Source organism: Strigops habroptila, chromosome 6 (genome assembly GCF_004027225.2).
Source record: "Strigops habroptila isolate Jane chromosome 6, bStrHab1.2.pri, whole genome shotgun sequence".
Lineage (NCBI taxonomy): Eukaryota > Metazoa > Chordata > Aves > Psittaciformes > Psittacidae > Strigops > Strigops habroptila.
The window spans coordinates 62,475,178-62,502,946 of NC_044282.2; the positions used below are offsets into that span (position 1 = coordinate 62,475,178).

Genomic DNA, 27,769 nt, shown 5'->3' on the forward strand with positions numbered 1-27,769 from the left:
ATAGCAATCCTTTCTCTCTGTAAACATGCCATGGGAGAGCAGGGGAGCGGGTATTTTCATCACTTCCAAGCCAGGCCAGCCAGCACTGCCTGAAACAGCACTGCCTTAATGACCATAGAGTCATTAAAAAGGTGCAATTACCCCCTTACTTCCCTGTCCCTGCCTCCCAGCCTCAGCCCAGGGGCAGTTCACAGAATTACAGTATTTTGCTTCTGTCATTTTCTGTGCACAGAGGGATTTAGTCTCACACTGGGAATGTAGCAGGTATCACAGAAACCTGCAACTGGGGATGCCTCTTCCCCTGCTCGTCCTGGGAAGCTGTGGAGCTCACAACTGGGGCACTCGATGCTGCTGTATTCCACAAGCTCGGCCCTAGCGGACAGGCTCCTGGTGACCAGACTGTCAGGTCTGGACCCCGAGATCATGGCTAGCAAAATCCTACTGCTAAAGGGTGGTAGAGGTGGGTTAGGAAGCGATCCATGCAGGGTTGGGTCGGTGAAGGCAGCAGGGAGGTGGGTTTAGGTAAAACCCTTCTCTTAAATAGGCTGGTGCGTCGAGAAGGGTTTGGTGTTGCTCCCTGTTCATGCCACTCAGTGTCTGTCCAAAGCTGCAGCAAGCCTTCCTTGCACAGGGAACAGCAGTTTAACATCTTATGCTAACGTTTATCTCCAAAGCCTATTTATGTTCCTTTCCCCGAAAGGGGAAAAAGGGGGGACAGCTCCATGTCTGCCCTGCAGACAGGGAAGTGCACAGGCAGATCCCCTGGATACCTATTTGGCAAATAGCAGCATAGTTTTGGGTTGTGGGAGAGCACTGAGCTTAGCGTGCCAGCTAACAAGAGATGTGAATCCAGGACAGAACCTTGTTGTGGGTGAAGGGACTGGAATTATCACACTGTAAGGATACAGAAGCAGTATGATGCTCACACACCATGGATTTCAACAGTTGTAGTAAGATAGGAGTTTTCACATTCTCTTGGTCTTTTCTTGATGTTCTGGGTGGTGCTTTGAGGATTGCTTCATGCCAGATTGCTGATTGCTCTGGACGAGGCAGGGCCAGGTCCCCCAGATGCCTGGGCTGGCCCCTGACCTGCACTGGTGGGTCTCAGTGCTGGGTTTCAGGTGGCTGCCAACACCCAGCTCCAAGGATGCACAGCACTGCATCCCACTGCCTTCTGCAAGCAGGCTCCCTGCCTCCGGGGCATGTAGGGCACGGCCGTCGTGCAGTTTTACTAACAGGTGTGTAAGCACATCCTGGAGCTGGGAGCAGGGTCTGCTCCCCACCAGGACATGCTGGATATGGCCATGAAGTGTCCCAGCACTCCGGGCAGTTGGCGCATGGATGGGGCAGAGCTCCTCCAGTCTGCATGCCAACCATGTCCTGGGCTGCATCACCAGCAGCGTGACCAGCAGGTCAAGGGAGGGGATTCTCCCCCTCTGCTCCTCTCTGGTGAGACCCCCCCTGCAGTCCTGCTTCCAGCTCTGAGGCTCCAACCTAAGAAGGATGTGGAGCGATGGGATGGGATGGGATGGGACGGGACAGGACAGGATGCAGCTAGGCACACTGGCCTGGGCCCTTGGTGCCGTGCCTGAAAGAGCATCCCAGTGGGGATGGTCGAGTTTTGGTGCCAAAGTCTTCAAAGGGAAGAGTTTCCTGCCTTTCTCCAGTGACTGTAGACGGAGCTTTAGACCCCTTTGGTGTGGTGTGAGGTGACCTCCACCAGCCTGGCATCCCTCAGTGCTCCTCAAGCAACTCATAGATTGAGCATTGTGCTGATACTCCCCAATATCTTGGTTTTACTGGAGTTACTGAGCATAGCAGAGAGGGATGCTCTTCACTAGTTGAGCTGCCATCCAGGCTTCTCCCTCTCCTCACCCACCAGCAGCATAGCCTGGGGTCCAGGCAGAGCTTCCCAAGTAGGTATGTGCTCATTCAGCCAAAACCATCTATTATAGCATGTAAAGATAGTAAGGAAGGAGTTTGACTCCAGTGTGACAGGCAGCCATGCGTGTTTCTGCAGGTGGGCAGTGCTCTGAAATGCTGCTCCACTTCAGCTCAGATGGGAGGTGAATAAATCACAACCTTGATAGAAGCGTTCCTGACAACAGGCTGAGGCTGACAGCCATGTGGGATGGCAATGGAATAACGCTGCTCCTCTTCTCACAGGGATCCCCACACTTCTGGCAGTCACTGTGAGCTGCAGTTGCACTGTCCGCATTTTGCAAATAGGAGAAACTGAGGCATGAAGAGGAGCTCCCATGTCTGGAGCAGGAAGAGGTGCCTAGTCTGGCTCTCCAGCTCCTAGTCTGGAAGTGGAGGGAGAGGTGGGCTCTGTCCCAGAAGGGTGGCCAAAATCCACTCCCATCCCTGAGTACCAGGGACTCACCTCCCACCACAGCACTGGATTTGGCTCACCAAATTCCATGGGGATGCCTGTACCTTGGGAGGTTGGAGGGTGTTAACTAACAAGATCCTTTGCTTTTATGACCCTCCCAGTTGCTCATAGGAAATTTGGGGCTGGTTTTGAACCTGTGCAACTCGTGAGGCGCCCGTCACTCTACAGCAGCCATCCTGTGCTTGCTCCAGGCTGTCTGAAAAGGGCTCTAAAATCCCAGATCAGTTGCATTTGCAGCTCTCCATCTCCCCACCGCTGTGCTCTGCAAGTGAAGCTCAGCCAGGAGTAACTGGGATATTCTGCACACACTTGCTCTTCAGGCTGGCTGCAGGGGAAGAGAAGAATAATGGTTATTTTTCTTCAGTGCTACCCATTTCAGGGGTGCTTGCTCCTGTCCCCCAGCAAGGCCTGAGCTTGTACAGAGTCACTTGCCTGCAGCAGTTTTCACTCTTAGGCCAGCCTAATGCTTCGTATTTGTGAAGGAGGGGACTTGTGCCCCGGTGCAATTAGAGCGCTTGTCAGCTAATTGATCACAAATGGAGTTATAAAACGCTTCTTGGCGTGGCTTCCTCTCTGGATTAGTGTGTGTAAATGAGGGAAATCATTCATGGATTGCTCCAGGAGCACCATGGGGCACTGGTGGATAATGATAGTGCTGTAAGGAAACAGCAAAGAACCATAGAATGGTTTGTGTTGGAAGGGACCTTAAAGCTCATCCGGTTCCAACCCCAGCACCTTCCACTAGACCAGGTTGCTCCAAGCCCCGTCCAACCTGACCTTGAACACTGCCAGGGATGGGGCAGCCACAGCTTCTCTGGGCACCCTGTGCCAGGGCATCACCACCCTCACAGGGAACAACTTCTGCCTAAGATCTCATCTCAATCTCCCCTCTATCAGTTTAAAGCCATTCCCCCTTGTGCCTCCCTACAGGCCCTGGTCAAAAGCCCCTCTCCAGCTTTCTTGTCGACCCCTTTAGGCACTCGAAGCTGCTCTAAGGTCTCCTTGGAGCCTTCTCTTCTCCAGGCTGAACAAGCCCAGCTCTCTCAGCCTGTCTTCATAGCAGAGGTGTCACAGCTCTTTGAGAATTTTTGTGGCCCTACTACTGGTGTCTCCATCCTCATGAAGTAATGGTCCCATTCCCCATCTGGGTCCCCCTACCTTGTGTGAAGAGGGGCTGGGCTGCATCCCACTGCAGCTCCCATCCCATCCCATGGAAGACAAAGAGGGAACCTGCACCAGGTTCTTTTGCACTGGGAGGCAGCCAATGTGCACTGGGCAAGAGTGGGTGGCTGTTCCATTGCCCATGTGGCTCGTGGGTCTTCTCCACCCTTACCCAGTCACCTGCATGAGATAAATGCAGTGCTCTGCCTACATCCCCGAGAAACTCATGCATCTGTGGGTGAAGTGACTCATGGCAGGGAATTGGGAGGGTGGTTTGGGATATAGAATGAACTCTTTGGATTTACTTTACCCAGGTTGGCTGCTGCAGACAGCAGAAAGTCTGACAACATGATGGCTGTCCTTGTGTAATAGTTAAATTAGAAAGGGATGGGGCATTCTCTGCCAAAAGCCATGTCATCAGGATATCTCACTTTCTGGTAAAGTAAAGTAGAAGTTGACCCTGCATCAGTAAGGGGTACCCTGGCATCCACTTACCCTAGCCACAAGCTCTCTGTGCAATGCCAGGCCCAAACCAGACTCACACACAGAGATGTTTTTAATTACCCAGGAGACAGTTTTCTTTGCTGGAAGGGAAAGCCTCAATGTGAATCAGTGATTAAATATTAGCATTTTTATATGTTTTCCTCCTGCAGTGTTATGAAGTGGATATTAACTAGAAATATTGATTCGGGGGGGTGGGTGGGTAACATCCTACTGAGAGCAGCTGAAAGCATGGGGCAACCGGGAGCTGGGGCTCCTTGGGAAAACCTGATGATTTCAGTAATTGATGCACATGCTTGGCTGCTCTCCTTGGGCTTCCCCTCCACAGTATCTCCTCCTCTTGTCCCATCCCTGCTCCCAGCTGACTGGGGGCTTTTGAGGCTCTGCTGCCCCCAGCAGATCTGGGGGTGCAGGAATGGAGGGTTGCTACCATCAGGGTGGTCACACATGGCTACATCCATGTGGTTGGACTCAAACGTGCAGATCCTCTGTTCTGGGCAGGAGCTGCGGTGGTTTTTCCTAGTGTGGCCAGTCCTAAATCTCATCCCTGAGGTTGCAGCACACTTCTGGGGTGTGTAGACCTGCATAGAATCATAGAATCACAGAATGGTTTGGGTTGGAAGGGACCTTAAAGTTCATCCAGTTCCAACCCCCTGCCACAGGCAGGGACACCTTCCACTAGAGCAGGTTGCTCCAAGCCCCGTCCAACTTGGCCTTGAAAACTGCCAGGGATGGGGCAGCCACAGCTTCTCTGGGCACCCTGTGCCAGGGCCTCAGCACCCTCACAGGGAAGAGCTTCTTCCTAAGATCTCAACTAAATCTCCCCTCTGTCAGTTTAATCCCAGTGCCCCAAAGCTTGAGGAGCTCGTGTTCAATCAATGTGTAAGCCACTGCAGAAGATGCTGCGATCCCCATCCCCATGCTCTGTGTCATCTGGCTGCAAAAGATGGGACAAGACTTGAACACACCCATTAAGCACATTCTAGAAAAACCTTCTTGATTAGCCCTTAAAGCAGGTTAATGTGGTGTTTAGTGCTGGTACAGGCGAGCTGAAGCTGGATTCACCCTCCTGCATGTGCTGTGTCCCCTCTGCACCCCTTCTGCACACCCGCACATGGGCCTGTGGTGTTCTCACACCTTCACAAGCACGTTCTCCCCACCCCCGGCAATGCCCATAGACTGTGCTCCACCAAGGCTAACCTGTTTTTCCTCTCCCCTCTCCAGGTCTCTCCTTTTACACCCGAGTGCTTGAAAACTGTGAGGATGAGGCCAGGTTTGATGAGGTAAGAGAAGTTGTGTTTTCCTCCTGGTCTGCCTCATACAGCTGGTTTGTTTTGCTGTGACTCCCTGTCCAGTTGAAAATATCCCCATTCCCCAATTTAAAGTGTGTTGTCATCTTCATTGTCTCCTCCAGGGTTTCTCCTGGCAGGTATGAAATGGGTCTCTTGGCTGTGGTCTGGCTGGGGCTGAGGACACAGGTGTTCCATGTCATGGCAACAGCCCAACAGCATTTCCATATTAACTGAAAAGAAAATCCATGTTCTTTGTATGGAATTTTCAGGAAAAACTGCTTGTCTCTATGGGGCAAATCCTGCTCGTTCTTGGCTCTCCTTTTCCTTGTCTCAGGGGGAAAAACTCCTCCTTGGTTCAAATCCTTGGTTCCTCAGTTTTTGGTGCTCAGCCTGAGAGTCTTCCTCATCCATCTGCACTCCTCAGCTCACTCTGGGTAACAGATCATGGGCCCCATGATGTGCATTAGGTGCCTCTCAGGTGCTGTTTCAGACTTCAGTGCTCAGCTTTGCGCTTGAAAAGGGAGAGAGAAGAAATTGAAACCCGAGTTCCATGTGGTTTGAAAACACAGCCTTTTCTTAAGCAGTTACCAAGAAAGTATTCTGACATGATTGAAATACGGTCATCCACATGAACAGGGAATAGACGTGCTGCTATCAAGTCACATTCAAGATGGAAATATGCTTTGAAAAGAGAATGGATGTTTCCACTCATTGCTTTGTGTTTCTTGTAGGACATATCCAATTCCCAGGAGCTGGAGAATACAGGAGGCTGAGAGGAATATTAAGATCTTTAAATTGTTTATTGCTTTCTAAACCTTTTTCCATCTTTAGAGAGTAACATTTCATCCTGGTTCCAGGCATGGAATGCATTTCAGGGGGGATTTTTCCTGTAGTGTGCCCAGCTTGCACAGCCAGAAGCACATCCAGCTCCTCCATGCCCCTCTGCGGCCACGGCACGGGTTAGACTTTGCTCCAGGTTTTAGGGGAGAGCTTAATCTCAGGCTCCCCTAAACTGCCAGCAAGGATTAAGGGGCAGGATAAGCCCAAGGTGCAGGCAGGGTGGGATCTGCCATTGATAGCTCCAGGGTTGCACTGGGTCAGTGAGGCACAGTGAGAAGGCGGCTGGAGATGCAGCTCCAACCCTGCTCCTACAAAGCCGAGGCAGCCAGGGGAAGCTGCTGATGTTAACAGGATGCAGATTTCTATGGATCAGCACACAGCAATTTGATAGTATAATAACTGATTTGAATAACAACCATGGAGGTGTGCACTGGTGAAGCTGCCTGTGTCTCAAAACTCCCTGTGATTTGAATGAGGACATCCTTCCCTGCTGGGGCTGAACGGCTGGAGGTTCTGCTTGCAGTCTCATGCTTGGTGGTACACTAGATACTGGCTGCTCTGAGTGCTTGGTGCTGCACTGTGATCTTGGAGCATCCCAGCTGAGCTCTGAGCCCAGGCAGTGTGCAGGAGAGGATGGGCACTGGTGCATGTCAGGACTATAGAGCTTAAAAGACAGCAGGTATACGAGTCCTGAGCCACAAATGTGCATATTTTCTTCTAGTGCCTCCAGGGCTTGGGACCTCTCAAACATTAATAATCCAAGTGTTTTTTAGTGGTTAAGCCTATTCCTAAACCTTTTATGGCCAGCAGGAGAGTGCTCATGCCCTGAACGACTGCCCCATCAGTCAGGCTTTTATTCTTGGGTTCTGCAAGGTCTTCACAGCATCTAACAGATGAGATATGCATAGTCGCTCCAGAAGGCATTTGGTTACCTAAATATGTGCTAACGACAGGTCAGAAACATCTCCTGCTGTAGCACCGGACCCGACATGATCCCAACTCACTCAAAACGTAATGGTTTATGTGTTCTGATGGCATTTAGTGAGAGATGCAGAAAAAAACATGCCAGAAGCAAGCCAGTGAGATCTACATCACTGCAGTTTGGAGGGGAAGACAAGCCTACATTTCTGGGTTCACCTTTCCAGCTCTGCTGTGGGCTTGCTGAGAACTCAGCCACAATTGCAAGATTAACCCAAGTGGGCCATGCCTCCTGTATGGGTGGAAATGGTGACGCTGCTTCTTGCTCCTCTTCATAAATTGCTGAGAACTCTGTAAGAGCAGTGCCGGCAGTGCTGCAGCCCTGCCATGCACTGGGAGGCTGAATGCTGGTCCCTGCTCCTGCACAGCTGGAGATACAGGAGTGCTGGCATAGATGCATCCTCCTTATCATGTAGGGCAGAGCGCAAGCCACGGTAAGAGATTGCAGAGGTGCAATCCTCTTTCCTCTTTCCCTCCTAAATCTGCTATCCTTTGCTGCTGAAGGACTCTGGAGAAGAGAAGGCTCTGCAGAGACCTTAGAGCAGCTTCCAGTGCCTGAAGGGACTGACAAGGAAGCTCGAGAGGGGCTTTTAACAAGGGCCTCTAGGGACAGGACAAGGGGGAATGGCTTTAAACTGACAGAGGGGAGATTGAGATGAGATCTTGGGCAGAAGTTCTTCCCTGTGAGGGTGGTGAGGCCCTGGCACAGGGTGCCCAGAGAAGCTGTGGCTGCCCCATCCCTGGCAGTGTTCAAGGCCAGGTTGGACGGGACTTGGAGCAACCTGCTCTAGTGGAAGGTGTCCCTGCCTGTGGCAGGGTCTTGGACCAGATGAGCTTTAAGGTCCCTTCCAACCCAATCCATTCTGTGATTCTATGACTCCCTGATGCAATGAGCATGGACGAGAAACTTGACGTGAGCTAGGGAATGTGTCTTGTGCTGCCTGGAGTAATGACTTGATGAGGCTATCCAGGAAAGGAAATAATTCCTTTTGAGTGTACACACAAGGCAAGTCATCACACCACTGATGGCAAGCCCAGCTGATTAATTAATTAATTTTATGGAGTAAAATGTTATTATTGCATCCCTGCAGCACTCCAGTGTTCCCCAGCTACTCCCACACGAGGGGCTATTCCGTGGGGAGGTGATGGATGCCCATGGTCTGTAATGCTTGTGATGAACAAAACGGAGCTGTCTTCTAGCTGAGCCCTCATGGCTGGGGCAGTATCAAGTGGTGTGCTTGGGGGCACTGACAGTTTGGAACAGCTGAAGATGACCTCCAGTAGTCCCTCTGCATACATGGTTTTATTCTCTCTTCAGCTTCCTAGTTCTCCTTGAATTTTGCAATGAATTTAATACCAGCGGGGCGAGAGATGGGGTGTTATTTCACATTACTCTCTATTTATCTCTGCACTCTGCTAGTGCTCAGGTTGCTCCTTGCACTGATTATTTATGAACTAGAAGCTTCAGATATGACCCCATTTCCTGCTGCTTTCCCCTCAAAATGGGGTAAGATGGTGACCTTGTATCTGAGGGGGTGTCTCATCCCCTATGTGGGGCTTTGGAACCTGAGCTGGCCGACCTCTCATCTCTGTGATGGGAGATGAAACGGGGTATGGATGATGAGGATGCTTCCTGCCTCATCTCGGAGCTGGGGACAAGCAGAAAATTCACTTTAGGTTCAGGTAAAGCCAAAGGGGGGTTTGACAGCACTAATGAGGACATAAGCTTCCCTTGCCACCGCTTAACATTCATGAGGACCTACTAGCAGGCTGAATTTGGGCTGCCTCAGTGGTTTCCATTTGTTTAGTTTCACTCTATTTCTTTTGCAATTATTTGTATTCATTGCTTAATGAATTATGCAAAGCCCATGCTTCTACAGAGCCTGGGGAAGGTGAGCTGATGGCTGTTCCAGAGCTGTGTTTTATTTAGTTAGGAATAGCTGCATTGTGTCCTGCCTGCACCCCAAAGGGTTTCTCCTTGGAGGGGCTTGTCCTGCAGCTTTCCTGCAGGTGCCCAGTGGAGGAAGGAAGGGAAGGGGACTCCAGTGATGGCGCTGGGCATGGAGAGCTGTGGATGGGTCCTATGTGGTCCTGCAGGCCTGCGTTCAGTCTCTCCTCAAGGGACCAGGACAAGCTCAGGTGGTGCTGCCAAGAAAGCTGAGACCCAGAGCTGCAGCCTTGGCCCGAACATCTGGAAACGCCCCTGGTTAAGCAGGGGAGATGACAGGCAAGATGAGCATCCAGCCAAGGCTCCCCAGTGCTGTAGGAGGGGACACATGGCTTAAAAAGGGGAGACTTGGCTTGCAAAGATGCCCTTTCCCGGTTCCCCTAAAGCTGTCTCACTGGAAGTGTCTGGCTGATGCATTCTGCCAAGGCATTTCTCTGCCTCTATCTTCTTCTTTTTCCCTTCATTAACAGAACAGATAAAATTGACCCAGCAGATACCACTCGTTTAGCTTTCAGAGGGCTTTTAAAAAGGTTTTTAACAACAAAACCAGTAAGGAGAATAAACAGGCAGCCAGCCAGGGAAGGAGGAAGATTAATGAAAGCAGGGCAGTTTTGGGAGCAGCCTCAGACCTGAGCAGTGCTGCAGCGGTGGATGCACACCCAGGCCGCTGCTCGCAGCGTTTCCTCATGGGGATGGTGAGGAGGGAGCAGGGAGAGTACCCCACAGGCGTTCAGGATGACGCAGAGAGCTGAGAGCTCCTTGCTATTGACTTGGCTACCAGCAGCGATGCAGGCTCTGAGACACTTACTCTAGCTGCATGCCCTTCTTCTCTCTTCTACCACTGGCACGCAGCTGGACCAGCCCTGATGGGGGGTGCTGGCATAGCTGTCCCCCAGGGACAGTTTTCTCTGGGAGCATGATGGGGTAGCATTAGCTAGCTCCTCCAGCCATCCCACTATAGTGTTATAGCACACACCCACCACAACAGTGTCTGGTAGCTCAGGAGCTTGTTCTTCCCTTCCTCTGCTTCCATCGGGCACTAAATGCCATCTGGTTGCCACTTCTCACCTCTTTATTTTGTGCATCGTCACAGTTGTTTTGTCTCCCACCACCGTGTCGACTATACCATTCATACAAAAATGTGAAGTAAGAGCAATTTCGTGGAATCACAGAATCACAAAATAGTTTGAGTTTGAAGGGACCTTGAAGCTCATCTAGTTCCAACCCCCTGCCATGGGCAGGGACACCTTCCACTAGAGCAGGTTGCTCCAAGCCCTGTCCAACCTGGCCTTGAACACTGCCAGGGATGGGGCAGCCACAGCTTCTCTGGGCAACCTGTGCCAGGGCCTCACCACCCTCACAGGGAACAACTTCTTCCCCATCTCCAATCTAAATCTCCCCTCTGTCAGGCACGGGGCTCAATGCAGGCACTGCAGCCCCTGCCACAGAACTACTCCATGGCATGCCTTATGTTCACTTTCCAGCCCACACCACCTGCCTCACAGTGCTTCCCTTCAGCCCAGGCACTCTGAATTGATGAGAACAAGTCGTCCTTCAGGGCTGGTTATAAAGTAACCAAGAAAACTTCAGCTCCAAAACATTTGCCCTCTTGCCTCATTTACATGAAGGGCAGCTCCCTGCAAGGGTGCTGAGGAAAGGGAAACCTGCATGGAAAGAGCCAATGCAAGTGCTGGGGCATTGCTTTGCCCCTCTATGTTGCAAAGAGAATGCTGGCTTCAGCCCAAGGACAATTCCCCTGGTGCATTTTCACATGCAATGAGGAATGAAATCTAAAAAGCCGAATAAAAGATTTTAGGTGGCACCTTAGCTTGGTGTGAGAAAATACGGCAAAGGCTGGGGAGCCCATAAATTCAACGCAGAAATACAGTGCCAGTGTTTATTGCTGAAGGTAATCAGAGGTGGAAGCCACTATCTGAAGGTGTAATTAAATGTTGTTGTTTGAATTCTGGGATGTCTTTTTTTCCCTTTTTTCCCCATTAAAAATATGTTCTGACTGAGCTACGAGGCATATCTGCATTTGATTTAGGAGCCTTTGAGTGAAACATGAAAATCTGTGGACTGGGTTCTTGAAGAGGTCAGGCTGAGCGGCTGTAATAATCCTTTCCAGGCTTAAAAGATAATAATAATAATAAAAAATACCTGTCTTAGGAGGGAGAGCGCATCACCCAGTTCCTTTGAGCTGTTTTTTTCTGCTGAGGCTGAGGTGGCTGTAACTTGGAGAGATAAGCACAAAGACTTGCATTTTCATTTCATAGCCAGGCTGCCTTAGCACTGCCAGATCTCCACCCACAAGGTGCTGGAATGGTCTGGGTGCTCCAGATCCAGCAACCCACCTATCCAAAACACTCAAAATCAAATTGCAGCCTGAGAAGCTGACAGCAGCCTTGGGGGGAGCAATGCCCGGGAGTTTACTGGTGCACAGGCCAGCATGTCCGTAAAATGAAAGGGGAGAAAGTAAGTTAGTAAAACGCATGTTTGGGTGCTCCAAGGTGATTTGAGTGGGTGTCTTGGGATAAAACCAAGAGGAGACTGAGGGTGACTGGGAAGGCCATGGGACATGGGTTGGGGAACATAGCACAGAAATTTGTTCATAGCCTAGGGGTCTGGGTTCCCATTCCTTGTCCTCTTAGTGTTTTTGGGGGTAGATTTTGGACATCTTCCAAGCAGGGTGCCCTCCTTTAATCTAAGGCATATAATCATGTCTGGATAATCTGTCCAGAAAGGATAGAAGAGCGTGACCCCTTCCCAGAGGTGATCCCTGGCTCTCTTTGCACCCATGACATGCCAGAGATTCTCTAGTGATGGAGAGGCCAGACAAGGGGTGTTGATTTAGGTAGGTAACCTCTAAGAATCTAAATCAAGGTGAAGGTTTCCTAACCCTGATTTTTTAGCCTCAAACCAAGAGCATCTGCATTCTGTCCTGAACAATTCAAACAAATTCAGAGGATCTGCAGATGAATGCAGAACTGAGCTCCTTTCCAAAGCCCAGCCTCAAGAAACCAGGGACTACACCACGAAGGGATGATTTCTGATAGAGAAAATGGTACCCTGTATTGCATTCCACAGGATATTAGGCAGAACTCCAAGTGCTTTAACCAAATTGCATGAGTGGCTCTAGATGGGTGGGTGCCTCTGGAACTGGAGGTGTGCAAGCACATGTGCAGGCACACATGCAAGGTGTGTTCCCAGGATGATACGGCACGTTGCAGAGCACAGCAGATGGGAGAGTGCTCCTCCACACCGTGCATCACTTGCTGGCTCCCTGGGGTTTGCCGTAGCGGATGGGCTGTGGCGTGAATATCCCTGGACGAGCTTCTTGGTGCGGAAAGCTGTCAGCAAGGCTGTTCAGCGGGGATCCTGGGAGCATTTCTAGGCCACCATGCTTTCCAAATGACCTTGTTTCATAAAATCACAGTCACAGAATGGTTTGGGTTGGAAGGGACCTTAAAGCTCATCCAGTTCCAACCCCTGCCACGGGCAGGGACACCTTCCACTACAGCAGGTTGCTCCAAGCCCCGTCCAACCTGGCCTTGAACACTGCCAGGGATGGGGCAGCCACAGCTTCTCTGGGCAACCTGTGCCAGGGCCTCAGCACCCTCACAGGGAACAACTTCTTCCTAATTCCTCATAGTGAAGAATTTCTGCTATTTGCTGTTTTGCTTCCTGACAAGCCTTTAACTGAAGGATCATGCTTACATAACAAGCAGATAATGGTATTTCCAAGGAAGGTAAAAAACCCCGATACAGGACCTGTTTGTGTCCAGGAACAGAGCTTTGCTGGGACTTCACGAGGTGTTTCCAGATGTATTTAAACTCCTGCTCCAAGGCAGATGTGTGCAAGCAGAAAAGAGCCAGTGCCTGGTCCGTGGTTTATACTTCTATGGGATAGTGGAGGGGTTTGGGTTTGTCTTGTAGTGGCCAAGGCTCAGGACAAATGGATGAAAGCTGAGGCTCTGTTGAGATGTTGAGGATGTGCAGACGCCACATATCAGGAAGGATCCAGGCAAAAATCACGTCCCTTACTCTTGTGCTTGATGTCTCCATCTCAGAAGCAACCAGAAGTCCTGATCCTGGAAGAACAGCTTATCCCAAAGTAAACTATCCCTGCTGAAAGAGCAGGTAATAGATAGGACCAGTTTAACATTCAGAACACTGTGGGAGGTTGATGGGCTGCTTCTGTGCTTGTGCCACGGTGGACCCTGTCCTCCTCACCAGCATCTGAGAGCCGTGGAGGAGAGGAGAAGCTGGGGGCAGGAGCACCAGGCTGGTAAATCTCCACCTGCACACATTGAAGAGCCCTGAACAGTGAGGACAGGACAACTTCTCAGGCCAGAGAGACATGGTGATGGCAAGAGGGAACAGGCAGTTTGTAATTAATCTTGGGATTGCTGGTAACATCTATAAGCCAGGCTGAGTTACATCCCCACGATGGAGAGCCTGGAGTAAATCTGAGCAGAATGAGGAGTGAGGCTGAACCATGCTCAAAACGGTGTCACTGTTGTGGGAACATTTCTAGTTTTCTTTTATATTTCAGGATTTTTTTTCCATTTGCTTCTTTGACTCACTGCAGAGAATGTAAAAGTGGGAAAAAATAGCTTAAAAATGAGTGTTGGCATATTTCTGAAGAGTCACTAATTTCTTCCTGTGAAGTTGCTAGATAAGCACTTTCTCTTCAAGACTCTGAATGCAGTCCTGCCTCTCCTGTAAGTGATGCAGGGCTCAACCCTGCTGCCTCGCAGCTGGCGCTTCATGTTCCCGTATTGTTATGCACCAAGAGCAGCTTGGCAAGCAGTGTGCTTGGCTTTGGGAGGTCACAAGAGACCTGTGACTTGGAAAACTGAAAGCAGCTCAGGTGGTTTATTCTGACAGACTGATTTCTTGCCTTGGGAAGCAAAAAACCCCACAAATGAAAGTGATATTTAATTATATAAAAATATATTTCTATGTAAATATCATATACTTATATTGCTATATAAATATACGAATATATGTATGTTTATATATATGTTTGTGTATTATATATATACCTATATGCACACACACACATTTATACAGAGTATGTATATTTATACTATCCATCCATCTATAAAATATTTGGCACAGAGGCACGTTCTTAGCGAGACCCCTGTAAAACAGCTCTGCCTGCCTTTTTGCTGGGGAAAAGGAGTAGTTAGATGTTTTCTATGCCATCTCCTCTCCGTCGTCATCCCCTCTGCAGCAGGTCCCTGAAACAAGCCTGACCCGTCTCCCTCTCATCCTTTCTCTGCAGACTTTCCGCTGGCCAGTGGCAAGCAATATTGATGGGAATGAGATCCTGGAGATCCAGGTGTTCAACTACAGCAAAGTCTTCACCAACAGGTGAGAGCATGGTCTGTCCTTCCCTCCCACTGACTCCCCAGGTCCTCTCCAGTGGGAAGAGGGAGCTCCTGCTTGAGCTGGAGTCACATCCCTGTTTGGTTTGGAGACCTGAGTGTGAAGAAGACATCGGTGATTGATGTCTCCTGGGAAGGGCAAGGGAGCTCGGGTGTGATGTATACAGAGTGAGTGAGGTTGCTCACCACCAGCAACCAGACAGTAGGCAGCACCATGTCTATGCCATGGTTTTCCCACAGTGCTGCCATTTTGTTCAATACAACTTGAAATCTTTTGGTTAATTGTCAAGGTGGAAGTTCATAGAATCATAGAATCACAGAATGGTTTGGGTTGGAAGGGACCTTGAAGCTCATCTAGTTCCAACCCCCTGCCATGGGCAGGGACACCTTCCACTAGAGCAGGTTGCTCCAAGCCCCGTCCAGCCTGACCTTGAGCACTGCCAGGGATGGGGCAGCCACAGCTTCTCTGGGCAACCTGTGCCAGTGTGTCACCACCCTCACAAGTTGATATCTAAATGTAATTCCCCAGGTTTTGCAAATTCTTATTGATGAAGATATGAAGCTTCAAGCCATCATGAATGGAAGAATGCTCTGTGCCTTCACATTGCCCAGCTGCTGGCTGCACTAAGCCTGTGAAATGTACATACATATTTATTCTTATTTATCTTACTCTTGTATTTTTTTTCTGACATAGATGCTGTGGTGGTTGTCATGCTCTATTAATTATGTGCAATGTTCTGAACATTTTTTCAAGGTTTCTTACAGTTTAAGTTTTGCCTCCAAATTAATAACGAACAAGAGAGAAGGGAAGTTTGTTCCTTCTCTCAGCCTTCCTGTATTTCATACATTTATCCATGCTGCCATTGCAAAAACATGGGAGCTTTTCACAAAAACAGGATTGGCATACATGTATTGTCCTATAGAGCATTTACTCTGTCATTAAAGGGGAAAGGCAAAAGAGAGCTGAGGAAGGGCTCTTGCTTGTGGTTTGATGCTGCACTAACATTTTTGCCCTGAAATCCAGTGTCAGCCCCAGCTGGATCTCAGCAGGGTCTCCTGACATCTCCCGGGCACATGTTCATGCAAAAGCTTGCTTCAGAACCAAAAAAAACCATGAGGAGACAGGCAGATGGCATGCAGGGCCGGCATGCTAAATAGACATAATTAAAAACAACCAAAATCAAACAAACAAACAAAAAAAAAACCAACCCAAAAACAAACAAACAAAAAAACCCAAAACCAAAAAAACCCCACCCTCAAACAAAATGAGAAAAAAGTTATTACCTTTGTCATGCTTTTAAGCAGGGGCTTAAGTAGCATAAGGAGACTTGAGAAAACATCTTTTATTAAGTTGCTCTTTGGGAGACAAAGGCAAGGAGCCCCCAGAGGGACCCAGCCCAGGTGGGTGAGTTGTGTGGGAATGGGGGGCAGATACAGGCAGAAGAGAGGGCCAGGGCTTGTGAGAGATCTCAGCTCTGCCACAGGAACCATACATAGTGCAAGTCACTTGGAGTTGTGTTCAGACCACCTTCTGTAGGCATCTGCGTTGAGATAGTGCAGTTGTAGTGGTCACTAAGTTCATGAGTGATGGGTGTGTGAAACAGGAGAGCTGAATCGTTTCTGGACTGTACCAGGGTCCATGTGAGAAGGGACTGCTCAGGGGTTGTGGGCAGCAGACGGGTGATGGGAGCTCAAGATGGACAGATGCAGACCTGGAGATCCACTTCCTTCCCCAGCCAGGGTCAGCTCCGGCCTCTGGAGCCTGCTTCTTCATGTTGCATCCATGACAGCAGTGGTTTTAGTTTGACTGTCTGCTCCTTCAGTGCTTTCCTTCACTTTCTACTCCCCTGCTGTGAGCAAGCAGCCTGGATACTGCCATGGATTTGCATGGCTTAGTGCAGCCAGCAGCTGGACAACATGAAGGGACAAAGCATCCTTCCATCCATGATGGCTTGAAGCTTCATATCTTCATTACCTAGCAGAAGTCACAGAATTCTATCCTAGAACCCCAGTGTGGAAGGGACCTTAAGGATCATCTGATCCAACCTCTCTTGGCAAAGTATGACCTAGACTGGCTGTCCTAGCACACTGTCCAGCCGAATCTTAACAGTCCAAGGCTGGAAAATCCACCACTTACCTGGGGACATTACTCTAGTGGATGGTTGTTCTCATTGTGAAAAATTTCCATCTTGTGTCCAACTGGCATCTCCCCATTAGTAACTTGTATCACCCCTTGTATTTTCCATGGGACTCCTTGTAAAAAGGGAGTCTGTCATCTTTGTAGCCGCCCTTTAAATACTGGAACATGGGGATAAGGTCTCCCCTGAGCTGCCTTTTCTTCAGGCTGAACAAGCCCAGCTCTCTCAACCTTTCCTTACACGCTGCCCAGTGCTTGGATCACCCTTTTGGTCCTTCCTGGACCCTCTCCAGCCCATCTACATCTGGTTTTTTATAGCGAATGAAAACATGCCAGTTGAATCAGATGCTTTTGCTCTGACAAACTGCACTTTAGGATGTACCCAATTTACCTTCTGGACAGCAATCCTGCGTGCTCTGCACGCAGAGAAGCAATCCGTTCTCTTTCTGTCTTAAAATCTGAAAGTAAATCCACTTGAAAGATGCAATAGAGAGCAGAAAGTGGTGATTCTGTGTCTGGAAATGAAGAACTGTCACTGTTCCTCCATGGAATTGGGAATTGGAAAGGCCAGGACACACCAGCATGTTGCACGGATTAGAGGCTGAGAAAATGAACACTCAGGTAATTCCTTCCGCTTTCAAGGGGACCAAAGTCTCCTAGGACTTTGCAAATACCCAGCACAAACAAGGTATTCAGCTAGTTCAGCCGAATCGCTTTAAGTGCCTTTTTTTTCCACCGGTGAACTGCTCATGCAAAGACGTTGGCTGTATCAGCCAGACAAGAGCCACTTCTACTTCCACGATGACCTTCTGTTTTATCATTTTCATCACTTTGGATATTTTCCTGTTTATCTTTGACTGGTGAGGGCCTGGGCAGCCACAGAGGAGCAGCCTTTCCTTTGAGCAGCTGGAAATTGGTGATGCTGCAGGGGAGAAGTCATGTCCAAGTGGGCTTGAGCTGCCCAGGATGAAGCCTACATCTCTTTATCTTCTGCTACAATCTCAGTGAGCTCAACTGATACTTGTGTGCTGTAACGCCCACCTTCAACATGCACTAGCAGTACCATTAATTTTACTCCTTACCAGTAAGAGATGGCCAGATGTGCAGCAAGCAGGAATCTGATTCCAATGCCCCATGGGAATTGGCTTCTTCCATCGATTTAGTTCCCCCTCAGTACAAAGAAACCCTCACATGCTGTGGTTCTTGTCCCAGGAGTCTGAGCTGAGACAGCTGGGCTCTCCCATCGTGGTGTCTAGAGCAATGAAACCAGGAGCATCTATGCCCATTGCTTGCCACATATTTTCTGCCCTCAAAAGATCTTGCACATTTATTCTCAAAGCACCTCTCAGTCTTGTTTTTGAGAAGGCTGTTCTTGTCACCTCTCATCATAGAATCCCAGAATGGTTTGGGTTGGAAAGAACAGAGTATAGGGGTAGAATCCCCTCCCTCGACCTGCTGGTCACGCTGCTGGTGATGCAGCCCAGGACACGGTTGGTTTCTGGGCTGCAAACGCACACTGCTGGGTCACGTTGAGCTTGCACAGTGTTTTTTACCATCTCAAATCATCTTTGCAGTTCTTTATCCTGCTAATGTTCAACTTTCAACATCCTCCCTTTAAAGTACAGGCACAGACTAGATACCTGCCCTGCATATCCCCAGCTCTGCAGACTGAGGATGAAACACATCTCTTTTCTCCCCTGCCCCTCCTCCGTTTGCTCAGTTATGGATTAATTGGTTGTTTATTCACTGTGCTGGGCTGCTGGTCTACCACACTCTCTGGAGCTGTTATGTTCATGGAAGTCAGGTCAATTTTTTGGCAGCCTGGGGTGCAGATGCTGCTTCTTGGCAGTGCTTTTGGCACATGAGTGCCCTTTCTGTTTGGCTCAGGTTCATTCCAAGGTCCCCACTGCTCTGCACGGCTGCTGCCTCCACTCTCTCCTGGTTGACTGCTCTATCAATCTTCACATTATTTGAAGATTTGATTCTAAGTTGTTTTTACATCCCAGTCACTGATGTAGTAGTCATGGGCTTAATAGCAATATTTCACTGTAGCACTGTCATTCAAAGATGATTCTCAGCTCATATCCTATTTTTATAGTATCTCCACTAATCCACTCCTGTTAGCTTGTAGCACTGACAGCAGGCGTGTTAAAACAAACATTTTGTAAGAACCTGCTCCTTTCATGCACTTACCAAACAAAACGATTCCAAAGCAGCAAACCAGGCTTGTTTTGACAGGCTCTATCTCCTCATAAACCTACCCTGAATGGCATTGATTACACTCCAGTTTTTAATTGCTTATTCATTGAATCCTGTACAAGCTTTCCTATTCTTCTCCTAGGATGGCTGCCAGATTAGCCCGTCTCCCTTCATCCACCCTCTATGAACTCTTTGCTGTGCTTAGATTTCTCTATTATTCTAACTTCATTAAAAATTGATATCAGTTGATTAGAGGCCACTGGTTCCTTTGTGATGATTACCCGCAAACTACCCCTGGCCTGCAACAACCAATAGAAATATTTATCCAGCATGTTTGCCTGCTTCACATCATTATGGGCTGGAACAGCAGCTGCTGCTCCTAGTTTTGGGGTGCATTTGCCTTGAAATCATAGAATCATCTAATCAGAATGGTTTGGGTGAGAAGGGACCTTAAAGCTCATCCAGTTCCAACCCCCTGCCATGAGCAGGGACACCTTCCACTAGACCAGGTTGCTCCAAGCCCCGTCCAACCTGGCCTTGAACACTGCCAGGGATGGGGCAGCCACAGCTTCTCTGGGTAACCTGTGCCAGGGCCTCACCACCCTCACAGGGAACAACTTCTGCCTAAGATCTCATCTCAATCTCCCCTCTGTCAGTTTAAAGCCATTTCCCCTTGTCCTGTCCCTACAGGCCCTTGCCAAAAGCCCCTCGCCAGCTTTCTTGTTGGCCCCTTTAGGCATTGGAAGCTGCTCTAAGGTCTCCCTGGAGCCTTCTCTTCTCCAGGTTCCTTGTGCCCAATGCCTGCTTCCCTGGGGCAGGGAATGCCTCACTGCTCCTGGCTCGCCCAGATTCCTCTCCAGCAACTGGTGGTTCATCTCCATAAAATAAACATGAGTACCTGCTGCCATGCAGATGTCCTGGGATGTCTGGGACAAACGCAGGGCTGGAAGATACAACTTTGGATCTAACAGGAGACACAGGTCCTTCAAGAAGCTGGATACTCAAAGGGAACCTGAACTGAGCCCTAGTTACCAATGGACACTTACACTGTATTAAGTACACAGGAGATAAGGCTCCTTTTGGGATTCTGCTTTGCACTGTTGTCAAGGCAATGCCAGGGGAGATGTCTTCCTTGGCATTTGCTGTACGGGCTCTCTGATGCTGGCTCCTCTCCTGGGCTGGGTTGCAGGGCTTGTCTGCTCTGGTAGCCCACAAAGCAAAGACAGGCAGCAAGGAGAGCATTCTGTGCTGGTGCTCTTAATTGCTGAAGGACAGGCTGAACGTACACTGCCACAGACATGCTTCAGGGTTCATTTTACAGCATCTGTAAATGAGGAAACTCTTTTCTAACCTGAAGGGCTTTAGTGAATTTAGCAGAGAGAGACAGAACAGGTAATAAACTCTGGAACACCTCTGCAGGGAGGTACTGGATCTCCACTGCTGTGCTGGATCCTGCACCATTGCCCTGGGCAGCTGATCAGTGCTGCTCTGAAGCAGGGCTGGTCCAGCTGTGTCTGGGGAGGACAAGCTCTGTGTTTCAGTACTTAAAGTGGGCTTGTAAGAAAGATGGGGACAGACTTTTTACAAGGGTCTGTAGCGATAGGACAAAGGGTAATAGTTTTAAACTAAAAGAGGGGAGGTTCAGACTGGAAGAACATTTTTATGCTGAGGGTGGTGAGGCCCTGGCACAGGTTGCCCAGAGAAGCTGTGGCTGCCCCATCCCTGGCAGTGTTCAAGGCCAGGTTGGACGGAGCTTGGAGCAACCTGCTCTAGTGGAAGGTGTCCCTGCCCATGCAGGGTCTTGGAACTAGATGAGCTTTAAGGTCCCTTCCAACCCAAACCAGTCTGTGGTTCTATGATTCTATCATCTTATGATTCTATGACCTGAGAACTAGCTTTGGCTGAAGGATAGGATGAAAAGGCTGAAGTGCCCTGAAGCAGAAGACAACCAGGAGCCCAAAGGATGCAATGACAGGAGAGCCTTATTCCAACCTTGTAAGTTTCCTACTGGTGGATGAAGGAATAAGTTTCAGATCTGAGCATCAGTGGTAGGAAAGAACCTGCAGAATAGACCACTCCAAGTCATAAATATAAAAGGATTGCTCAGGGATTTGTGTTCAGACTCACAGCATTTCTCCTGCTGGCTAAGAAATGTCTACACCATGATATTAGTGCCAAGGCATAGACAATGTACCTGCCCCCTTCTCACTCCTGGGCAGCTGGTGCTGAGCACCTTCCTCAAGGGAACACAGAGAATCTGTGGTATACAAAAATAATAGTAATTAAAGCCTTGGATTACAAGCCAGTGCTATAGCTGTAGCCCATCCTTCTTGCACATGAATGAGTTGTACGAGGACGGACAGATAGACATAATCTTGGAGAGGAGGGAGAGGTGTAGGGAGAAGCAGAGCTCTGACACTGGGGTTTGGGAAGGTGAGCTGTGTTCTCTGTGAATAATTCACATGCAGCTGATTAGTGCTGTTTATCAAAGCCCCAGATAAAGGCGTGACACCTGATGCAGGTCCACCCTGAATAATGGAGTGGGCTGGAGCCCAGACGTGGCTGGTGGCTCATTGAGTTGCTTTTGTTTCCTACCTCAGTGGCCATCAACATGCAGCTAATTAGCTGGTAAAATAATCCTGTGCTGGCCCTGGCAAGGTGCCTCAGCCTCCTTACAGCTGCTGATTGTGTCCTTGGAGGGGCTGCAGGCTTCCATGGGTCTTGGCTCTGGGATGGCATCTGGGTGCCCCAAAAAAGGGGCAGAGCATGGAAGTTGGGAGTTAATTCATGAGGACAGCTCAAATGGGCCAGCCCAGCAGTGCCACCAGCCCAGAAACCTGTGTCTAGCACCTCACCAGTCACAGAATCCCAAGGCTGGAAGCCCTCCTCTCCAGCCAAGACCCATCCAAACCACCCCAAGGATGCCCTGACCCAGTGCGGGTGGATGAAAGGCAGTGCTACATCCTGCCTGTGGTTAGTTTACTAGTGTACAGACTGGAAATGCCTCATGCAAGTGTAGGACCAATAGTCACGGGTCTTACACACCCATGCTGCAGACATGAGATGCTTAATCTGATGCCATGTATCCCATCCTGGAAAGCAGATGGAGAAGCCAGATAACTGCTGCCTGGTGCGATAACCTGGGTAGAAATATTGAGATCCTATGGGAACTTAGTTCATCTCTGTCTTTTGTCTTCTGGTCCCCTGGGGAGACCTACAAAATACCTTCAAGAGGGTAAAAATTCTTATCATGTGATCCCACAGCAGAGGGCCCTGGGAGAGGGCAGTGCAAGCAGGCTAGCATGTGATGTGAGGTCCCAGAGGTGGATTTTGAGGGTGTCTGAGCAGGAGACAGTGTGGGGCATGTATGAGTGATGTGAGGTGAAGGATCATATGGACAGGAGAGGGCAGACATCCAAGAAGCAAGTGGAGGCAGCAGCCAGGGCAGCACACTGTGCTGGTGAGACATCAGAGAAGATGGCTATGTGGTCCAGCGGCCCCAGAGCATCACCCATGAGAGAGGAGGTATACTCCTTGCTGCTGCTCCCATTCCTGACCTGCTGGGACACCCTAGGCAAGCCTTTTCTGGGCCTTGTGCATAGAACAAGGACAATTTCAGTCAATGACCACATCCCCTAAGGATGAGGAATGCTGCCCAAAAACTAACAGCTTTTGCTTCAGGGTGGTTTGTTTTCCTCTGTGTCATTGTTTTCCTCTCCAGGGCGAGAAGCAGTAACTGGATCTGGCCAAAGGGTGAAAGGCATGTTACAAACTGGTCAGCTCCTGATGGGCAATGCAGGGGTGGGGGCACAGATAACATCCCCCTGCAGAAAACTGATACCCACTGGGAAGAGGCAAGAGCTGGCTTTCCTTACCTGACAGAGAGACAAAGAGACTAATACCAAAGGCTTTTAATACAGCACTGTGCTTTCCAGGATAAAAATAGAGCTTTGTTTTGTCCTTTGTACTCCAGCTTCTCCAGCAACTAAGACCTTTGTGGAATTCAAGTCTTTTGTACGAAAGTGCCTCCAAGTTGCAGAAGTCAGGGTGCTCACCATTTCACCCTCAGAAAACAATCTGCTGCAGAATCCTTGTAGAAAGAGTACCATGGAAAAAGTTATTAACTCTGGTGCAGTAAGGTTCCCCTCTTGTCTGGCTGCCCTCCCCATGCAGAGCAGGGCTTGAAGAACAGGCTCAGGTTGCAACAGATGCGTTTTGCAAGCCAGAAGGTGCCATCGTTTCATTGAGACAGTGCTTGGACTTCAGCTGGACAAGCCTTGCTGCTGCCCAGCCTGGTTAAACATTGCAGAGGTCTGAGCTGCAGACTTCGGAGCATCATCAGTGATGCAGGAGATTCAGTTCTCCCCAGTTTCTTCTCTCCCCACTTTCTTCCATCTCAGTGTGGAAGGTCCTAGGGATGCCCTGAGGTCACATCCAGGGGTCCGACTCACCACTGGATGAGTGATGCCACGGATGCATTCATCAAGATGTTATTTTTGTCTAGAGAATTGCTAAAAGGCAGAAAATAAATCTCTTCAAATGAAACTGAGTACACTTGTAACCCAGACAAAATGTTTACATAAAATCACACCATGCTGGCCTCATGCTTGGTTTGCTTTTGTCTCTATCCAAAACAATTTTTTAGGGTCCCTTTCTAACCTCACTAGTAAGACAAAAAAGAAAATCATATGGAACAATCTTATGGGATTGGGGGCCACCTGCACAATTTAGGGTTTATTTTTGTCATTTTCATATGTGATATGGATCCCCAAAATTTATTACGTGAGGTCCAACCGTGCAGGTCTCTTGGAGGGAATCTTATGCCTTAGTAGTTGGGAACAGTCCAGCAACCTGAATTATCCAAACATCATTAAACCAAGTTTTTCTACTAATCCTTTCAGCACTGGAAACACAGAAAGTTGATCACCAATGCTGTCCTAGGCTGTCTTGGCAACAAGCTGTTGGTTGTCAGACTCCTTTGGTTTTGTATTATTAACTGTGAAGGAGCAAAAAGGATCCAACAGAACAGGCAAAAGCTTTTATAATAGGAACTATAAATAAATCAATCTTCTTCAATTCAAAAGAGGACATAATAAGTAGCCACAAGGTTAAACTGGGGAGGAAACAGTTATTCACCATCTATCCAGTAGAAAAACTCAGAAGACATGAAAATGAAGACAGTGGAAGGTAGGCTTAGAATGAAGTGGATCTTCAGAAGTCTCATTAAGATTTTCTAGCATCACCTTCCATGGAAGGTAAAAGAACAGTGTGTGCTTGGTTATGACCTGAGAGGACTGATATCCCCAGGGGCAGGAACCTGGAAAGGCAGAAGTTTCCATACCATGTCAGAGATGCAAGCTAATCAGATGAGATGTCTACAAAGGTATCAGCTCAGCCTTTCTGTGAGTAATACCATGTCACACAACTTGTCCAGTCCTGCAGACAAGGCTGGCACGTGAAAAAAAGAGCTGAAACACTGAGCCCCAGGGAGGACGGAAGCTGCAGAGGCAGAGATGTGTAGAGTCCAGACTTCCCAGAGGGAGCTGCAAGTCATCTTGGCTCACCAAGAGCAAGAGCAAATGAGCAGAGGATAAGGCAGCTGGGATACCTGGCTCATCTCATGGCCAGCAAGTGATGAATCATAGAATCATCACAAAATGGTTTGGATTGGAAGGGACCTTAAAGCTCATCTAGTTCCAACCCCCTGCCGTGGGCAGGGACGACTTCCACTAGACCAGGTTGCTCCAACCATGTCCAGCTTGGCCTTGAACACTGCCAGGGATGGGGCAGCCACAGCTTCTCTGGGCAACCTGTGCCAGGGCCTCAGCACCCTCACAGGGAAGAACTTCTTCCTAAGGTCTCATCTTAATCTCCCCTCTGTCAGTTTAAAGCCATTCCCCTTTGTCCTGTCCCTACAGGCCCTTGTCAAAAGCCCCTCTCCAGCTTTCTTGTCAGCCCCTTTAGGCACTGGAAGCTGCTCTAAGGTCTCCGTGGAGCCTTCTCTTCTCCAGGCTGAACAAGCCCAGCTCTCTCAGCCTGTCTCCATAGCAGGGGTGCTTCAGCCCTCGGAGCATCTTCATGGCCTCCTCTGGACTTGCTCCAACAGCTCCACATCCACTGTGTATGTGCAGTACTGATAAATGCACACTGTTGCCTCTTGCGGCTCACACGATGAGTGCCTTGGAGCTTGGACGAAAATGAAGAGCCTCTTTCACTGTCTAGCCAAATTGCAGCTTCATCTGTAATCATTTGACTCTTTAAGTTAAAGCTTCCTAACTCACTTCCCTCTTAATTACTCCCTTTGCACCAAGCCTGTGTGATACACAAGTCAGAGCCTACACTCCCAAGTGTATGTAATTATTGCTGGTTTGTTATCATTTAGATAACCTAGTGAAATGTAGGACACCACAGCTGTTCCAGCTCAGCAGCCTCCGGATAGCAAAAGTTGCTTCAGTGAATTAACGTTTTTTTCAGCAAACTCTTGCAAAAATTCTCATTAAATACAAATGCAGTTTCTTTTCACTCTGGAAGACAAGTAGAATAGTGTGAATGCCAGTCAGCCCTGTCAGGTAACTAATTTGGGATAAGATTACTTGCTAAAGAGGCAATTTGGGGTATAGTTAGACTTTTGCACTGTGTTAGAGTTGGTGTCATGCAATATTTTGATTAAGAGATGAAAAGTTCTGTGAAAACTTGGCACAGCAGTTGCTGGAGGTGTTATGCCTGTGAGCAGCACTTGGGAATGACTGCAGACAGGGACCCATCACCCAGGATGCTGGAGGCCAGTGCAGCCCTGTGGGACCAGACCTTGTCATGCATTTCCTCAGTCTGAAAAGAAAATGTGTCTAGTTACAGAGCCCATTGCTTCAGAAACGAGCTGGAAAGGTCGGATTGATTAGAGAGGAGCAGCCGGCGTCATAGAATCATAGAATGGTTAGGGTTGGAAAGGACCTTAAGATCATCTGTTTCCAACCCCCCTGCCATGGGCAGGGACGCCTCACATTAGACTATGCTGCCCAAGGCTCTTTCCAGCCTGGCCTTGAACACTGCCAGAGATGGAGCATTTACTGCTTCTCTGGGCAACCTGTTAGAGTGCCTCACCACCTTCACAGTAAAGAACTTCTTCCTTTTATCTAACCTGAACACTCCCTGTTTAAATTTGAACCCATTACCCCTTTTCCTATCACTACAGTCCCTGATGAAGAGTCCCTCTCCAGCACACATGTAGGCCCCCTTCAGATACTGGAAGGCTGCTATGGGGTCTCCACGTAGCTTCTCTTCTCCAGGCTGAACAGCCACAACTTTCTCAGCCTGTCTTCATACAGGATCTTAGCAGATCTGCCTACCCTGACGCCATCATCATCTCTGTCTGTTTGGCTTATTGGTAAGGAAAGGAAGACATGGTCTGCTCATGTACCAAGGAGCAGGAATTTTGCGGCCATCACTTTGACAAATCACTGACAAATCCACAGGGTTCACCACCTCAGCATACTTTAGCTGAGTAGGGCTGAGCCGTATGGTCATCTGAGCCCCCTTGATCATCTGAAAGATTAGCATCTCCCATGATCCCTTCTTTGGGCAGCCTGGGCATTGGTCGTGTCCCCATGCTGCCTGTTTTACGTTGCAGAAGCTCATTAATTCAGGGCAGACTGTGCACTGGGCAGGCATTTAGGAAAGCTGTTCTCCTGCCCAGTTGGAGACTGTGCCCCCAGCTATCCCCGTGGACCAGGAGCCCCCAGATCTCCTCTGCCCTCCTTGCAGGTGCCAGGGTGGGCAAGGCAGTGCTCAGTGTGTAATCTGGGCTGTAGCCTGGGTGCAGGAGTTTGGAGATGCTGCTGTGGGTTGCGGGGGTGTAACCGAATCCTTCAATGTTTGCACCTCTTGGTGCCAGGGGGTGGGAAGGTGTCATGGCAGGGGGATGCATGAAGATGCAGTGGCTACTCCCTGCCTGCCTTACATCCCTTCATGGTATTCTTTGTCTTCTCTCAAACACTTAAAATTATGACAAGCATTGAATGTTTGCTTGGGTGGGGAGCAGGCAAGGCTGCAGGGATGGGTTGTATGATGGTTCAGCATGATAACTTCCCTTCACCCCCCACCTTTGATCTTAGATTACAATCCTAATTTAAATTACATAGCTTTGATTTGGGTCTGACTGATTTTATCCATCTATCATAGTAGCCGGTGCAGATATCACCAGGGTCCTTTTCTGTCCCAAGCACCCAGCTGGGTTGGCCATGGCCAGATGGGGAAGCTTTCCTCTCCAAAACTCTTTGGGGCTGCCCAGCTCCTGCCCCTGCATCCCTGCAATGGGTTGGGGTTGGTGTATTAGCGTGGCCAAGCCTGGCAGGCAGCATCCCAGCATAGATGGGAATTCTAAGCTAATTTAGGTGGAGCCAACAACTCCAAGTGGTTCATGAGCCCGAGACCAGCTCTCCTTGAGGTTTTTAAGTGCAGACTGGATTCTCCCTTGGGCAGCTGAGCCTTCCTTCCAATCTCCCGGGCTCTTGCAGGACTAGCAATGGGTTGAAATCAGTGGCACCCCTCTGCTTTCCCCACACTACCTTGCAAGGCATGTCTGGAGGTGGGGACCAAATCAGGACAGAGATGCCATGATTTCTCTTTCATCACTTCCCAGGATATGATGATGGATGGATGGATGGATGGATGGATGGATGGATGGATGGATGGATGGATGGAGATGCCACCCCCCACCAGAGGCTCTTCTTGGCGGCAGGAGCAGGACTTGCCCAGGGACCAAACACCATCCAAGGGCTAAAATGGCAGGGAAGGGGTGACAGGACTTCATGGACTGGAGGATGCTCTTAGCAAAGCCAGATGCACCCCTTGACCTCAGAGCAGTGGGACTTCAGTGCTGGCCATGCCTGGCCAGGTTCACCATCACCTCCCGCCACGTCATGGGGT

General features: G+C 49.2%; 1 protein-coding gene across 7 annotated transcripts in view; it reads left to right on the forward strand.

Moving 5' to 3' along the window:
• Positions 1-27,769, forward strand: part of OTOF (otoferlin) — a 100,829-nt gene that overhangs the window by 833 nt on the left and 72,227 nt on the right. For all 7 annotated transcript variants that reach the window (XM_030490489.1, XM_030490490.1, XM_030490492.1 and 4 more), the window contains exons 2-3: positions 5,282-5,340; positions 14,406-14,494. In XM_030490489.1, the coding sequence (XP_030346349.1) occupies positions 5,282-5,340; positions 14,406-14,494 (148 nt within the window). The remainder of the gene's footprint in view (positions 1-5,281; positions 5,341-14,405; positions 14,495-27,769) is intronic.